Below are 16,988 nucleotides of genomic sequence, written 5' to 3'. Positions count from 1 at the left end.
GCAGAATATCGCCGTCATTTTTCACTGGTGCAAAATAATCGTGAATATCGCAAAGTACCGTAAATAAATAAGCACATCAAACTGAAATACTTCGTACTTTGAATTTTTGTTGAAGGCGATAGAGAGATTTTTCAAGATTGACAACAAATTGATTTCTCCGCTGCTTTACATAGGTGGCGCAGAAAATAATATCAATTAAAAATAAAATTTAATTCGTTCAATTAAAAATGCAGTCGATAATCGAGGCGAAACGTTATGCAGATAAACAATTCATTTTCTTGTGCGAATAGATGAAGGCTCGCGAAATGAGACTCCGTCGTGTGTGTCTCCCACAAATAATCATTATTTCTCCTTTAATTGTCTTAGGAATTCTGGTACAATTGGATCCAACATAATTCGATAAATCGGTACTGCTCGTTTATATATACATTAATGGTACGTTCGTTAGTTTAACATCCTTCGAGTAGTGTCGCTAAGAGCGCGTCGCTGATCGCTCGTGTGCTAACAAGTAATTGATCTCGTACAATCGGGTCGAACTTATTCACTACCAGGTCGTTCTCGTTCGTTTCCGCGACCCGGACGCGAGCCAATTAAGTCGCGTCCACGCCCGAGTCCCGTTTTTATATCTTTTCGGAATATACAGAAGCGGGATTTTAGCGGCATTCTCGCGTGCGCGAAAGCCATTTACATGTACTAACGAGGACAGATCTCGTTCTCGGCGTATAAAAAAGCACAGGAGGACAGGGGGAGGGGAAGGAGAGTACGGAGTACGAAGGGAAGAAGGGCGGGAAAAAAGGGAGGTGCGAGATGGCGATTTTGCAGAATTCGTTCTCGCGCCCGATCGACGACGATCGTTCCGCTGACGCGTCGTTAGGAACGCGTCTAGTCGGGAACTCTTCTCCAGGAACATACGACCACGTTGCGCCTCCTTCTCTTCGCCGTAACAGAGACCTCTCGGTCGCCACCAGATATTAGACTCAGGGGTGCGCAAAATTTCATCGCGCTCTGTCCGCCGGATATCGTTTGACTCCTCCACTACTCAGCAAAATCCCGAAATTACCTCGGCGCAGTTTTTTTCCCCGCTGTAATTTAGTTTGAAACGTAAAATTACTGTCTGGCAGTGGAAAGATTAATATCTATTGTCCTTCCACCTTTCCACGATATTTATTGTGTTTGCACTTTTCTTTTTATTTTTGGTGCTTCGTGCTGTGCAGCGGAAGAAAGGTGAGCGAGCGTAAGAGTGAAGGGCTGCGTATTTTGTGTACCCCTGGTTCACATGGAAAATTCGTGACGATAAACGCAATCGGATCTTTCTTATTTACAAGGCTGTGCTGCATCTTGGCTAATTATCTTTCTCCGAAGTCTCTCTAACTTTTGACTCGATGATTGATGGTTTCGCTCGGCTGATTTAAATAATCTCTCTATTTCGACTGTACCGATTGATCTTGCTCAATGGGGATAATCATGGCGATATTCTATATTACGATGTAACACTTTTTCGAGCTTTTTTTCGAAATTTTAATCGATTTTTATCTTTATCCATTTTTATAGGGAATAGTTTCTCTGTTGAAGCGCCTAGAATTTTTATTTGATAAAGCCATGATCATCGACACTATGATATTGATGGATGACAAAAGTCTCGTGTAACGACTGCGTTTTGCTGACGAAGCACTCGATCGATCTAAGAGTGTAAATTAGTAAGAATTACATCGTGGTTCTTAATCATACCGAAGAGAGTTACAGCGATCGTTACATTCAAAAAGGTATGTACAGTACGGCTATTTTTTGTGGGTCGATCGTGCTGTTGATAATCCGTATCCGAGGCACATCGAATCCTTAAGGCGATATTCAGCAAAAAAATCATTTTCATTCGATAGAAAGATGAAAGATGAAATAAGTGATCATCGAGAAATTTTCTCTTATTTTTTTATTATTTCGTTCCTTGTCATTTTCATGTTATCTGTGATCATCCGCGCCAACTTAATATGCTATATAAAATGCGATATGGATAATCTGAAAATAAAAGCAACTGTTGTTTGCCTACAAAACTTACAACTGCGATGAACTGCCTGATTGTGAATAGTGAATAGATTGAAAATTTAATGCTATTGATGTCATGATAGTGTTACAATTCTGTCACATTAGAGATTCGACATTATATTTTTAATTGTATTCTAAAGATAGTCCACAATCTCCGCTTATTATAAATATTCTAATAAAAAAACGTGTTTTTACGAGAGGAACATATACATCTCTATAAAAAAATAAAAAAAGAGAATGTGCTATCTATACCTATCGTTATTTAGTAATCTGATTTTCCAGCGAATCCAGATATAAAATGCATTATGCAACGTTGCGCATAATTTTCTACCTACTCACAGGAGAATGCCAAAGAAATCCGGATAGATAATCAGTGCTCGGGATGTCTATCTCGCGATATTATTTTTTTTTTTTCCGATCATCAGTCTTCTTCGCAGCTGAATATTGAGCGCGCGTCCCTTGAAAGTACAACATGTCGCAATGCATTATTATCCCGGAACCGTCGTCGTCACGCGTCGCGCACCGCAATCACGTTTGCATACGCGCCTCGGATTCTCTTGTTGCACGCCACGACCGACCCACTGCGATCGGAGATCTATAGAGACGTATACACGGATAGACCAGTACGATACGATTCTTTTAATCACTTAAAAGCTTAACGTTATCTTAACGAGCGCATTGTCCCTCGCGCGTCATCATCCGCGCCGCGCTCTCCCTTCCGGAAATTTCGGAACGCCGCACTCTCGCATCCTCTCCGCAGCCTCTCCGCACTCACGTCAATTTGTCCGTTTGGCGGTCATACGCTTAATGTGCCAGCTCCACACGCCAGATCTTCCACGTTTTAACGCGGTGAAAATTGCGTGTCGGATTGCTCACTCGAACCGCCGTAATTCGGACCGCCGAAGTCGCGATGAAGACAGATCAGCGATAATAAATGATTAAGATATCCGAAGGAGATTTTCCGAAACGCAACGCGCAGAGATTTCCGACATCCGATTGAAGTAAATGCGACGAGCCCGAGGCGATCTATCGCGAATGAAATCAGCGAAATCCCACCGGGGGATTAGCACGCGCATCGAATTAATCGTATCCGCGATATCGCGCCGCGCCGAGGAGCTTCTGTTTCCCCGAGTTAAATTTTCCATCACTTTCCGCGACCGATATATTTCCCCGTCGACGCTGCTCGGATGCCGCAACTGAATGCTGGGTAGAAACTTTATTCGAAGAACTTTATTCCGGGCGTGTCAGCTGCTTTTGCGTTAACTGCGACCGCACAGCCGACCGTCGACGTGATATAATGTCGATCATCTCGGAGATGGGAATGCAATTAATTTGATATATATTTGATACACGCAGAATGCGTCAAATCGTGACGATATCGATAAGTAGGAAAGAACGTGAACGTGAATGAAGGTGAATCTACATATAAATAAAATCGAATACAAAATTGAATAGCTTCAATTTAGTTATGAAGAAGAAAATCCCGTGGAATTAATATTTCTAATTAATTAATATTTATATATCTAATAATGTGTAATATCCAACATATATATCTAATTAATATTTTTAATTAAATACGCGGGATCGTTTTAAGCATTAGTCGAAATCGCGGCTATAGTTACCGAGGAAATATATCCAGTTCTGTATCGACCACGCGGGATACTTCCCTCTCGCAAACGACGGTACGTCGAGCTTAGTCATATAACTTATTGAGTCTATCATACACGCACACGGATACGGTGTCGGTCTCGGTGGTTGTAGCGAGAATCGACGACCCTCGGGCTCGTAAATTCGGCGTCCCGAGATGCAAATGGAATGCCGGGCGAAACTACGGGCGTCCTCCCTTGCCAAGCTACGAATTTCGCACGGTCCAGGCCGCATAATTCAGAGATACTTCAGTGGCTTTTTCGTCTCTCGCGAAAGGCGAAAATCGATTATTGTCGTAGCCGATTCCGTTAGCTAGTTCGTAGTAGGCGACGCGCACATTTAAAGGAAATATTTATTCGGCGCGAAACTTTCGGGGTGAGAATCAACTAAAGGAGCGCCAAGATCTCCCCTGCGGCGAGAAAAATTGCGATCTTATAAATAACCCGAGAGAACGATGTAGAATTTACTGAGAATTCATAATGAAACGTTTTTCTCACCTTCATCCATTTATTTTCCTCGCTGTTATGTCTTCTAATGATGCGAAATGACGAGAAATAAAAATCCGATATTTTACAAAAACATAATGTAAAGCGATCATTTTGAGCATTAAAAATTAAAATATCAGTTTAAATTTAGCTCATCTCAATGTTCCAACAGGTAATGATATAAAATATGAGATGCACGATATATGCATTAGCGATTGAAAAGAAATTGCATTCATAATGAAACGTTTTTCTCACCTGCATCATTTATTCCTCTCGCCGTGTCTTTTAATAATGCAGAAATGAAAATCAGATATATTTTACAGAAACATAATGTAAAGCAATCATTTTGCGCATTAAAAATTAAAATATTATAATTTAATGTTTTAATAAGTAATATATACTGCGATATAAAATATGAGATGCACAATATATATATTACGAATTGAATTTACGATTGAAAAGAAATTGCGTTCGCGGGCCGATGACGCAAAGTTTCAGCAGGTCGGAGCGCACAACCGGTGACTTATGGGACATTCGCATGAACGCAGCGTGTACAGATAACACACATCTTGAAAGTTCGCGCGAGTAACGGATAACTACGACGAACCTCAAAATATTTGTTCTCTTCGGGCGAAGAAGCGATACCACATCCGGCGACTAGAAATTGAGTGGAATTCCACACGGTGGTTTTGCTGGCGTATCTGGGTCGTCGGTTAGTCTGACCGGAAGCGAAAACACGTTGGTTCTTACCTCTCTAAATCCGCGACAGTCAGCTGCATTCTGAGCCAATAGATCTCCCACGTCTACGCGATCACCGTTCGGGAAAAAGAAATGCTAATTCCGCCGTCGCCGAACGTCGACGTGGAAGAAATCGTTCGTTCTCGTCGAAACGCGTTAAAATGATTCGTCCCTCGGAACTCCGCCGCTCATCCCTCAGGCTCGATCGTCCACGAGGAGGATCATTCGCTCGTCGCTTCGCATCTGCAAACGTTTGTTTTCGATCGTCGTAGCGCGAGTCTCGTCGTGCGGCGAAACGTGAAACGCGCGGGACGTGGAGGTTGCTTTGAGAGGAAACGCGAGCCGGCGGACAGCGACCCGGTCCGGGTTCGTGTTCCGGAAGCGAGAGCAAAGCCAGCAAAGTTCTCTCCTGCGCGCGATCGTTGTTAACGGTGCCGGCACATCGTCTTCTCCCTCGTTTCCTCGCGCACTTTTCTACTCCGGCGAGCCGATCGCAGTACGGAAAGAAGACCGAGCTGATTTATAGAGTCTGGCAGGTGACGGTTAGGGCGCGGATGCCCCCGTCCCTATCCCTCTCTCTTCCCTCCCCCCCTCCCCTGCCCCGCGCCGCCCTCCCCTGGTCTCGTCTCTTCTCTGTCGCACCACCCTCGTCGTCGCCGTCGATCTCGCTTGGGTGAAGCTATCGGCCGTTACTCTCTTACTGCAGCGCCTCGTGATCGACCAGTCACCTCGCGAAGGAGCCGGCGTGCAGGAGCAACAGGAGCAACGCGAGCGTCCTCGTGGCCGCACCGCTGTTGCTGGAGTTCCCGTGCTGCATGGCCGCCGGATGCTCCCCTGAAACCCAAGAAAGCCGCATGCACATAAATTATTTTGCAGACGGGGACTAGGCGGTCAGGGATGCGGCGAATGGAAAATTTACATCACCGCCTGCGCTTCTGGTTCTTCCTACCTCCCCCCCCCCCTCCCCTCCTCCCCCGCCCCCATACTCTCTCTGTTCCCTCTCTCGCCTTCTCGAGAAACTTGTGTGCATGAGAAATACGACATTAAGGCAAGATCTCCATTTTCATCATAGACTCTTTGAAATCAATGTCTTTTTAACACGACAGATATTGTGACGTCACGTGATAAGAATGCCGGAAAGGTAATCTTTATTGAACAACGAGCCAATTTAACGGCATCCAGTTACGCTGTATCTATTTATCTATGTATATTTCATTGCCGGAGGCACTACAGTAAAACAAATTCCTGCGTATATATGCGTACAATAATCAAAGCGATACTAACGTTTATTAGAATAATCACGTATAATTAATCACGTTTATGCGCAATTAGGAGGATATTAGATTGTATATTAATTATTGCAAACAATAAATATGTAAATATTTGAGGATGTCGCGGTGAAAAGCAAATATGGAATTTCAGTCGACGTATTAGTTTACAAATTACACTACAATTAGCAATAGGGCGAAACAATAACAATATCGTTGATTCATTTTAAATATAAAACTTGCAACCGCTATTGTGCCATTTGTCAAAATCGATTTCATCAAATCGATCAGCACACGAGCTCACGAGTTTCGTGAAATAATTCAGGAGGATTCATAATCACATTTTAAGCGGCCGAGTCAAGACAATAAAAAAAGACAGGTAAGATAAAGGAAAAGGTGTGGTGACAAAAGAAAAAAAAAAAAAAAACTGACACTCTTATCGAATAATGCTTTAGCGGATCTAAGGACTTCCCCAAAAACGTTCGTTCGCGTACACGGGACGGAGTCGAGTCCTCCGTCTCGCGTATCGATTTCAGATAAATCAAATATTTAAGCGGACATTACGTTAGATATTGCAATAGCGCTACTGCTTGTCTCCGATCTTGCTTGCGAGATTCCGGAGAAACTGCGATTCCGTCCAAATGTTGACGCCGGCGGCGGTTTCCGCGTGGCGTTTCTCAAGAGTTTGCCGCAACTGGTCGCATTGATACGACGATATGCATCCGGTTACATAACGGCGCAAACGCGCAAACGTAAGCCACATACACGAGCCACGAGCCACGTTAGAAGTAACTTCCATCTCTCTCGCCAGGATGGTGTAGATACCTGCGGATCCTTGGAGAACCTTAAGCGAGCCACCCTCAGGTGCCGTATCGGTAATCACTTATTGGTAACTCAAAGTTGCTGTCGAACTACAAGAGTTCTTCTCGGTAGTTCTTACGCGGGGACGAACATAAGTGCCTTATTCGAGCACAATACTGAAGTTATTATTAATACAGCGTGTTGCGCGCGTATCGCGAAACCTTCATTATCAAGGTGTTTCAAAGTAAACAGGATACTTAAGTGCATTATTTATACAGTTTCTTGGTAATATTAAATTGCAACCTGATTTTCCACCGTTGCATGCGGGAACGTTCGGTTAGACCGATGCGATGAGTTTTCTCGCTGAGATTTCCAGGCGACGAGGTTAAAGTTTATTTAATAAGAACTATATACTCTCCGTGTCGGTGCTAGAAGGAAAAATTAATAACAGAAAATAATATCGGAGTCCATAGAATTAATAAAGATAATTTTCACAACTTTTTCTTGTTTTTAATTTATTATAGATGGATACTCTATACAGGGAAAAATATCCTGCATATTTTTCAATGCCACATTTTTCACAACCGGCAATAACACGAAAAATAAAAAAAAAAAAAAAAAAAAAAAAGTCGCTACTAACGACTCTTCATACGTTGTGTATAAAGCAACAGCGTGTTTTTCCCTGAACGAATTTTCCCAAAGAAATTTGTAACCGTCTATGCAACAGCTCGTTCGACGCTGATCGAGTTCGAGGGCACGCCGAAACTTGACCGGAGATTGATGCAAGAACATCGCGCCGGTAAAGATCAACGAAAAGGATCGAGCGTTCGTTCTCGTGCTCGAAGGGGCTCGAATTTCTTTCGTCCCCTACAGCACACCTACCAACCTTTCTCCCGTGCATCCGAACGGGATGGATTTCTGTTCCGGAACATATTTTTTTTTCCCCCTCTGCTGACGTTCGTCTGGAGCGCGAGCTAATTTACGACTCGCAATTCGACGAACGACCGTGCGGCCGCAAGAAGCGCTCATTTTTCAACGAAAACGAGCATCACCGTCTCGGGAAAAAAGAAAGGGGAAAGGAGAGAGAGAGAGAGAGAGAGAGAGAGAGAGAGAGAGGGGGGGGGAGGAAGGGAGAGGAGGGAGAGAGAGATCCACGAAATCTGGGAAAGTGAATCGACGATCTGAGGAAGTGAATCGACAGAGGGAATAAAATTACTCGGGGTGTTTCGATAAAAGACAACATCCACGATACACCTTTACGAGATGGTGATGTAATGCAGCGAGACACGGCGCTGAGTGCTCGCATAAGTTCAAACGTAAAATACACGATGTATGTCGTTGTGGCGGTGCTTAGGATTTTAATTTATTGTAGAAAAACGAATGCGCAGAGTCACAATGTTCAAATTTGTTTTCTTCTACCACTTTACAAGTACATTCCATCCAAGATTTCCTGTTTTTCTGAGTTTTCCTGTTGTTCTCTCTTCAAAAGCGTCACAATAAGTGATATTAAATGTGACATAAATAATTACGCAAAACGTAAACGAGTAAAGTAATGAGTAAAGAAAATAACTGTGAAACTGATATCACTCAATAAGAAAAGTCATTTATATAGTCGAATTTCTTTTCGCTTATTAATTACGTTAGAAAGAAAATATTAGAAATGTACAAAATTGTTACGGACTAGAAAGTTGCAGTAATGCTTTCAGAGTAATAAAATGAAAAATAAATAATTGAAAATACTCAAACGTGTAGATGTAATATGTTTTCATTAATGGCAACGAAATTAAGAGACTATTATTACCAATAATATTGCCCAAAAGTATTGAAGTATCATATATTTGCCATAATTACTCGCAATCAAGTAATTGTTCATTACATTAGTTGTAACATTAATGATCCATCTTGTGTCAGCATAATCATGAATTAAAAGCCAAAGCGAGAAATTTTATTTTTAATGAGAAATATCTTGTTAAAAGGAACTCGGCAAAATCGATAAAGTCCTTAAAGTTCATAAACAAGGCCTATTACCTTTATTCATAAGGCATTAAACTGTCTACCCGGAAATATCCCGGCCATATATATCGTGCGGCATTTTCTAATATTTAATCTACGCCAACAAAAAAGAGGAATGAAATATGAATTAATAGTCCAAATGCACCAGATATTATAATCCATACAGTACAAATGTGCAATACAAGATATGCTAATAGCACATTTTAATATTAATTAGAGCGATCGCCGCCATACATATTCTCACAATTGCAAAATCGACAAACAAATAAACAATAGCGGAAATTGTCGGATAAACGTTTTAAAATTAAACAAAATTCGAGCGCGATGGTATACATGCATAGCACAGTAAAATAGTGAATTTCCAGTCGCGTTTCCACTCGCGGAACATAAAAAAAAAAAAAAAAAGAAAGAAAAAGAAAAAGAAAGAAAGAAATGGGTCACCCGGAATGGCGGGGCGAGAGAGCTCGTCAAAACCGTTACGGTTACGCCGCGTTTCTCTAAGTGATCGCCAAAGTCGACCGCTCTTCGAAATCCTTTTATTGATTATACGAAGACGGTAATTATTCCGGCACCCTTACATGTGCCGCACCACCGCTAAGTTGCATAACATTAGCCACGTAATATTGGCCGAGTTCTTGAATCCGAGCGTTGGTAACAACGGATAACGCGGCTGACGTTGATAGATTAACCCGCAGTCGAGGGTAATAGCCGAAGAAGAGAAAATCCAATCTCGATACGATGACGACGACGATCGCGCACTCGCGTGAATTTCCGATTCGTGAAATCACGTCGCGAGCGGAGCTCGCGCGCGACGAGTTCGAGAAATTTCGCTTAATTATGCAAAGCCCGCGGGAGAGAGTCCGATTTCGAAACTTTTCATTTTGACGTTCGCGTAACCGGGTTCGTTAGACCGTAAATTAAACGCGCGTAATAGAAATATTATGCATGCCTTCCGGTCACTTGCGCCATTTGGTTTTGGCTTTTTCAGGACACACCCGGCTACATTTTATGCGAATAATATGATAAACATCGTACAGAGAAACGTCACGGAAATCCTATTATTTTCGTCGTAAAATGGGATACGCCTTACCCCTTCCGTCCTCCCCCCTCTCCCCCGCCCCGCGGAGCACCGCAATGTACTGATGTAATTATCCCCGGTCGCGGAAAGCGACGTTAAGTTGAATGTCCAACGTACAGCACTGCAATTAAACATAGTTAAACTTTAATCCTTTCATTCTAGAGTCTTGTTTATAAATTAATATAGATTGTCGTTGCAAAACAGAGTTTACAAGTTCACAATTTACAGAGTATTTCTTGGAGTATTCAGACGTTTCGAGAATACCTTTTGTCGATCGACCTCTTTTGCAAGATTTGCATCATCTATATTAAACGTTTCTGCGCTAAAGATAAATTAATCCATTGTAAATGCGAACAATCGATTATAAAAGTAGACTTGGATGCGCCTGCATAATCGAGTTTCAGGCAAAGATCCAATCAAATTCGATTAATCGCTGGATTGGCAATTTACCGGCGCCTATTTGCGGCCGCATTAGCGCCTCTATGGCGATTGTATGCCCGGATATCCAAAGGCTAGGCTCAGATGTACGGCGGCAATTAGCAAATCAGCTGTCAGCAATGTTTACTCGTGACTGATGAAGGCGGTGATATCTCGTGGCAGTAGCGCGTGAATCTGACGTAGGTAACGGCGGAATCGAGCGACCCAAAATTCTCGGCGAATATGTACACAGCCGGTGAAATCTAACGTTTTAAGTCAACCATTTTAGCGGCGGACAAGTGAAATCCCACGACGCTCGCGTTATCTCGTGAATTATATGTAACTGTCAGTTAAATAAGCTCGTTTACGCAGAAACAAATTGAACGACGTTTATCGCGAATTAAAAGATTCTACCCCAAATTCAACGAGATGTCGATTAGCAATAACCGCGGTAATCCTGACAATCTCAATTTGCACGATAATGTTCCAGTTTATTTTGCGGGTCTTTGAATTATTTTATAAATTGTACATTGTAAAATTAAATCGTAAATTAAAACATGGTAAAGCACAGTTTTAGCTTTATTCGCTGCGGCAAGTGTAGTCGCCGCGCGCGTTAAAAGTTTTAACGTCAACCCGTAATTGACATTAAAACTACTTTGCGTTAATGACAATTGTTTGCGGTAAAATGAAATGAATTGATTTTCTCGCTCCAAATTATTACATACACGATATATTCCGTGACAGAAGAACGCAATCGGGGGATGAGCTCGTCCCGCGAGAAACGTCATCGGTCTGGAGCACCTCGGCGAATCTCGGCGAGGTAGCGGAATGGTTTCCGCGGCGGTTGTGCTTAACCGCAGTGGTGCGCACCGCTTAATAAACCGCGAGTTATTCGCCTCTCGGGCCGAGGGAGTATCCGTTTTTTATAACACTTCCGCGACTTTCGAAGTGCGGCCGCGCGACCGCTTAAATCACGGCCGAACTTCCGGGCGCACGCCTGGAGCTCTCTCTCTCTCTCTCTCTCTCTCTCTCTCTCTCTCTCTCTCCTCTCATCTTTAAAAGTGAAATATATCCTACCTGCGCGACTACCTGATTCCCCCGACCCCGGTTACTGAATCGCCAACCGAGAGGCGCGACGGCGCCGGGGATTTCTCTCTCTCTCTCTCTCTCTCCCACTTATGAAAATTTCGATCATAAAGCTCGTCGAAGTAGTTTTCCCCGCTGCACCGGGGTGCTGCACCGCGGTAATCCCATTAAGGCAGCTTGATTTGCAGCAACGCGACTGCCAGGACGAGAAAAGGACGATAGAGGAAGGTGGGGGAGGGGAAGTGGATCCCCCGCTCTTACATAACGCAGCATGCGGACGGGGGGCAGGGTTGCGACAGCTGCCAAGAATTATTGCGCGTTTTTTACGCGACATTAGTGGGCGGGCATCCGGGTCGACGACGAATAGGCGGCACGTTAATACAATGTAACTACGGCGAGGGTACACTGCGTCAGGAACGAGCTTGTAACGCCCGTCGACCTCTTTCGGGCTATTCATCTCGAAAGGAGGAAGCGCCGCGAGAGTCCAGGAAGGAGGAAAACCCAACCGCGAGACGCGGCGGTGTACCGTTAACTTCGTCCCCGCGGTAACCCCCTGAATGGAGGGGTGTGCGCGTATGTTCGCCCCGCTGCATCTCGCAAGTATGAATTTACACGGAAAGTAACGAGGAAGTCTCAAAGAGCTTCTCTCTCTATTCGCGATCGAAATTAAAATACCGAGGGGCCCGAATTCGTCCGAGATTAATAAAGCACGAGTACGAAAATATTAAAAATGCACCGTGTTAAAATACACGAATCTGAAACGGAGTTATCGGTTTTATTCAACTTGAATGAAGTCCCGCGCAACCTCCGCGCGCGCATTCACTTGATATTTTAATATAGATCGCGGGAATGTAAAATTCATTCAGACGTCACGATAATGAAACATTTTTCCATCTGCGTAAGAAAAAACTCAATTAGGAGCCGTCGTGGGTGACGCGTGACGCGTTGGTTATAAAAACTGATATTTTTCATATTTAAATACGCCGGGGGAAAAAAACTAGCGAGACTCGGGTTATGTTACGTCGGGAACGAATGTAAGTCACGGATCAGTGATTCTTTCAGAGAAATGATTATCTTGCGAAAGTGCAGTTTGTTCGGGCGAGGCAGTAAAGCCGCGTACGTGAACGTAATCCAGGCGCTTTCTCCTTGTCTAGCGCCGGGGGTTAGCCTGGCCCGGGGGTTTCCCCCGACCCTCGTTACAACGGGGTGGAAGTTCGTTGCTACGGTTAACGCAAAGAATTCCCGGAACTGCGCGTGCAATTAGTTCCCACTGCGAATCGATCGCGGCACGTAAAGCCGCGGGTCCGTCCGCGGGTAATTCGCGTGAGTTACGGACAAAAACGCGAGAAACGCACGTGTGATCTTGAAAAATCGCCCGACGTTACGCCACCATCGGTCAAATGAAAGTTTCTCGCGAGCTCGCTTCCGCTAGATTTTTACGCTTTTACGAAGCCTTAAGGAATGCTCCGATATGATCGTACGTTGAAACAAGAGACGTTCGATATATCACGTTACCACATTATGTTTGCAAGAGGAGAGACTAAAACAAAGATGCGACAGATGTCACGACGAGCATAGAGATCACCGCGAATAATAGTGGAACGGCGACATGAAAGCCAAGACGAAAATGAGACTGATTGCTTGAATTCATAATTAAGTTAAAATTGGAAAAAGCATGATGAATTACCGATTGACAGATATGATAATAGGCAATGTTATCGAATAATGTAAAATATTTCTTCTCTAGCTTCGTCCTCGTCCTTCTTATTTTATCCTCCAAATGTGCCGATGACATTCCTCGGAAAGGAATTTTGAGAGAAAATTCGCACTTCGTGCAAATCGTGACAAATGTGGCTGCATCTGGCAGAATTTCTTTTTGTTCGGCGCGATGTAATGGAACGAAGATCTAATTTCGCGCATTGCGCCACGAGTGGACGTAGATAGATCCGATTGGGCGACTTAGCGCAAACCGCAAATGGCCGGGGCGATCAATCTCCATCGAACCTATTTCGACCAGATCGTCGGACGTTTCGCGCGGTGACGTTAAAGTTTGATTACTCAACTATGAATAGTCGAATGACATGAATACTACCCGAGGTGTACAACGAAAAAAAGGATGCTTGGAAACACCGTTCATTTTGATATCCGATAAAAGCTTCCTTTCGATATTCCTCCTTTCGCGTCGTCGTAATATTTTTTTCCTTCTCTCCTTTTTTTTTTTTTTCTTTGTTGATCTCCCGCTCCAATTCTCGGCGATATTGCGTTATGCGCAAAAGCGAGCCGTCTGTAGCTCGAGTTCGGGTATAGATTTCAGAGCGTCTGTCGACGTATCGCATTCACAGTTATCGAATGACACAATGTACATACGCGTAATTTGAGCTATTGCGGTATGGTCAAAACAGCAAACGCGTGTCATGGATATCGCTGGATGTTGGATGTTGGACGTTTGTCAGATTGATGGGCAGTCAGATACCTCGTTATGTTAACAAATCGAACAACGATAATTATGTACATTTATGACACATCTGAACATTCATCTGTCCTTGACTTTCAATAATTAAGCCTGCCTATCTTCTTGTCTAACAGTTATTTTCTGCCGAAGATCTCTATTCTCTTGTTTTCAGTTAAAAGTTAACAAATTTAAAAAAAAAAAAAAAAAAGCATCGACGTACACATTTACAAAATATACAGCGAGTTATGTCGTATTTTGATTTCATTGGATATTAACATACAATTTTTGTTTTCGCGACGCGTTCTATTGGCGAAAAGCGCGTTATCGAATAGCCATTTGAATCGACGGTACAAGAGGAGGTCACAACGACTCAGCGATCATAGACATGAATCATTTTGAAGGCAAAGAAGAAGAAAGAAAGTTACAAAGTCGACAAAGGGCGCGCGGTATCATGGGGCGAGATAGTCGGAAGAAAAATTTCCACGCTGGGAAATTCGCGGTGACGGCAACGGCAGGAGAATGGATTAAAACTTCCTCATCGGCATCGGGATAATTGGTTTAGTTATCGGATCCTCGCTGACTGTATTGTTGGCCGCTGCCTCGACGGGTATCGACGTCGCTTTCCTCTCCCCGCGTTTTTTTTCACTTTGTGTCCCTCTTTGCCCTCCTCCTTTAATCTCGCTACGCAGACAATCCGCTTCGCTCCGTTTCCGCTTCGCGTATAGTTCGTCGTAACTCACGCTCGAAATCATCCATCCGACTTTTCCTCCCTGGCACGATGTTTTCCTTGACCCGCTCGCGCCGATGACAGGCGTATTTTACAACGACAACCCTTCGCGAAACTTCGCAGGCGGAGTGAAAAATACGGGACACGCATTATTTTAGCTATGAACTATTCGTTCTGTTTGCGTGCGCTTTGTGACAGGCGTGCTCCAAATAAAAAAATAGATTATTTCCTAAAATAATATTATATAATTTAAGAGAGCAAAAAACATATATTTATCTTATATACAAATTTGTGTATATAAAAATTGAGGTTCCCTGATAATTTTGTTGATCAATCGACAATAATGCTTATTTCGACGCTTCAACTAAAGATTTTTTTTCTTTTGACAAAGACTTATTACAAAAAAGATATTAATATAAAATAGGAGTAAAAGCTAGAGAATAAGTTTACAAGATTATTATAAAAAGTCAGCGTAAAAGTAGCAGCGACGGCTTTAAAAATGGTCTCATTCCAAAAATCGATTCCATTGAATCGTAAAAATGAACTAACGATAATCAAGATTCAAGTGCTACTCGTTAAAGCAAAGTAAAATTTCCTTTGGCTATAAAAAAAAAAGTAAATGGGAGCCGTATATTGAATCAAAAAATGGTCCGTGCGTTAATGCAAGTGAGAATACTGTTATTAATTGGCGAAATATCGACGTGCTCGAAGCATTTATTGGCCGCGATATAACGGCAATGTCAAGCTGCGATACCGTAATTTGGCGGCGGGGTTACCGGCAGTCGTTTTCCCGCGCATCCGTTGCCATTTGCCTTTATCCCTTTTAATATCGTCGCTTCCGTGTCCAACAGCTGGTGTTAAGCAGATCAACGTTACTGTCGCGAGAGTTAACGTCAAAGTGCAACGTGCGTGACTATCGCGACGAGATAACCGTTATTTCGCTATGTATTCTCTACTATGATTTCTCCCTTTCGACCAGCGCTATCAATAATCAATTCATTAAATCACTATTCTGCATTAAATGCAAAATCGAATTAATATTAATGTTGGTTGAGTTGTTGTCATGTTATTAGTTTTGCATTAAATTGACATAAATAAATTGTTTCTATTAATTTATTACTTAAAACAGGCAATTAAATTAAGAACGGCGAAGCTGATTTGCGCGAAGATGAATAATAAGATAGAATAATATAAAATTAGATATAAAATATGTAATATAATAATAATAATAATAATAATACAATAATAGGACAAAGAGGATGAAGATAATTTTCCATTTTTCGCGTCACGATCGGCGTTGACAGGCTCCATTTCTCGAGGACAAAATACGGTGGTCGATTTCGCATTATCGCGCCGTGTCGCCGTCTTTACGCGGCCTTTATTATGCGAGTCGACGTATCTGCAGACGCTGGTGCATGGTCATTTATTGCTTTCAACGTCGTAATCAATGACTCTTTCGTCGTGGGCGCACCGGTAACATGTTCTTGATAAGCCGGCAGAGTAAGGTGAATGTAAGGCAAATATCGGTGCATCTAGCAAAAAAAAAATGAGACCATACTCGACCTTTGTATCTCTTTTTCGTACCAAATATACCCTTTACGATGTTTCTAAATTTTACGTACTACCAAGTTCTTAATTCTCTAGTAAACTTTTTCAAGATTTTTATTAATTACATATAAAATAAGCGATTAACGATGTTTAGGTAAGTGGAAATGTTTAGATAAGTTGGATATTCTGCAAGTTGTACATTCGCTTTAAAGTGTAATTCTTTAAATTGACGATACGGAAAGGATACCCAAAGTTGCTCGTTACATTTCTATTTCCTTAGTTTTCCGTGCAAAGACGACCTCGAGGTGTGCCGAGGGATAGAGAACTTTATCCCTTCCGAGGCATTATCGAAACGGACGGTGCTATCGAAACGAAAAGAGCCTTGTCGTAAGTGTTATCGACAAATGCTTTTTCCGCTTTTCTCTGTTCCGAGAACGCATCCACGAGCAGAATTGCGGCTGCATAAATTTAAATCACCGATGCTGCATCTTAAGATCGCTCGATAGAGAAAAAGAGAGAGAGAGAGAGAGGCCGGTAATCCTCTTTCGTTCCATAATGCAGTGGTCTTTGATACGGAGAACCCACGACCAAAGAGACAAGTTAAAATAGTAAAAGTTCTCTAACTACGTCTGCAATCGTTACGGCAGTGAAATGAAATAACTTTAATTGGAGCACGTAAATATGCTCT

The 16,988-nt window shown here is 42.7% G+C and overlaps 1 protein-coding gene across 4 annotated transcripts in view; it reads right to left on the bottom strand.

Annotated features, from left to right (window-relative positions):
* Positions 1-321: 321 nt before the first annotated feature.
* LOC105429461 (opioid-binding protein/cell adhesion molecule homolog) overlaps positions 322-16,988 on the bottom strand; it is a 193,117-nt gene continuing 176,450 nt past the window's right edge. For all 4 annotated transcript variants that reach the window (XM_011642459.2, XM_089083108.1, XM_011642451.2 and 1 more), the window contains exon 7: positions 322-5,744. In XM_011642459.2, coding sequence (XP_011640761.1) covers positions 5,635-5,744 — 110 coding nt within the window. In that variant the 3' untranslated portion in view covers positions 322-5,634. The remainder of the gene's footprint in view (positions 5,745-16,988) is intronic.

The sequence above is a fragment of the Pogonomyrmex barbatus genome, unplaced genomic scaffold (assembly GCF_055798465.1).
Source record: "Pogonomyrmex barbatus isolate J1 unplaced genomic scaffold, ASM5579846v1 scaffold7, whole genome shotgun sequence".
Taxonomy (NCBI): domain Eukaryota; kingdom Metazoa; phylum Arthropoda; class Insecta; order Hymenoptera; family Formicidae; genus Pogonomyrmex; species Pogonomyrmex barbatus.
The sequence above is the reverse complement of the archived record's forward strand: the minus strand, read 5'-3'. Positions and strand labels throughout refer to the sequence as shown.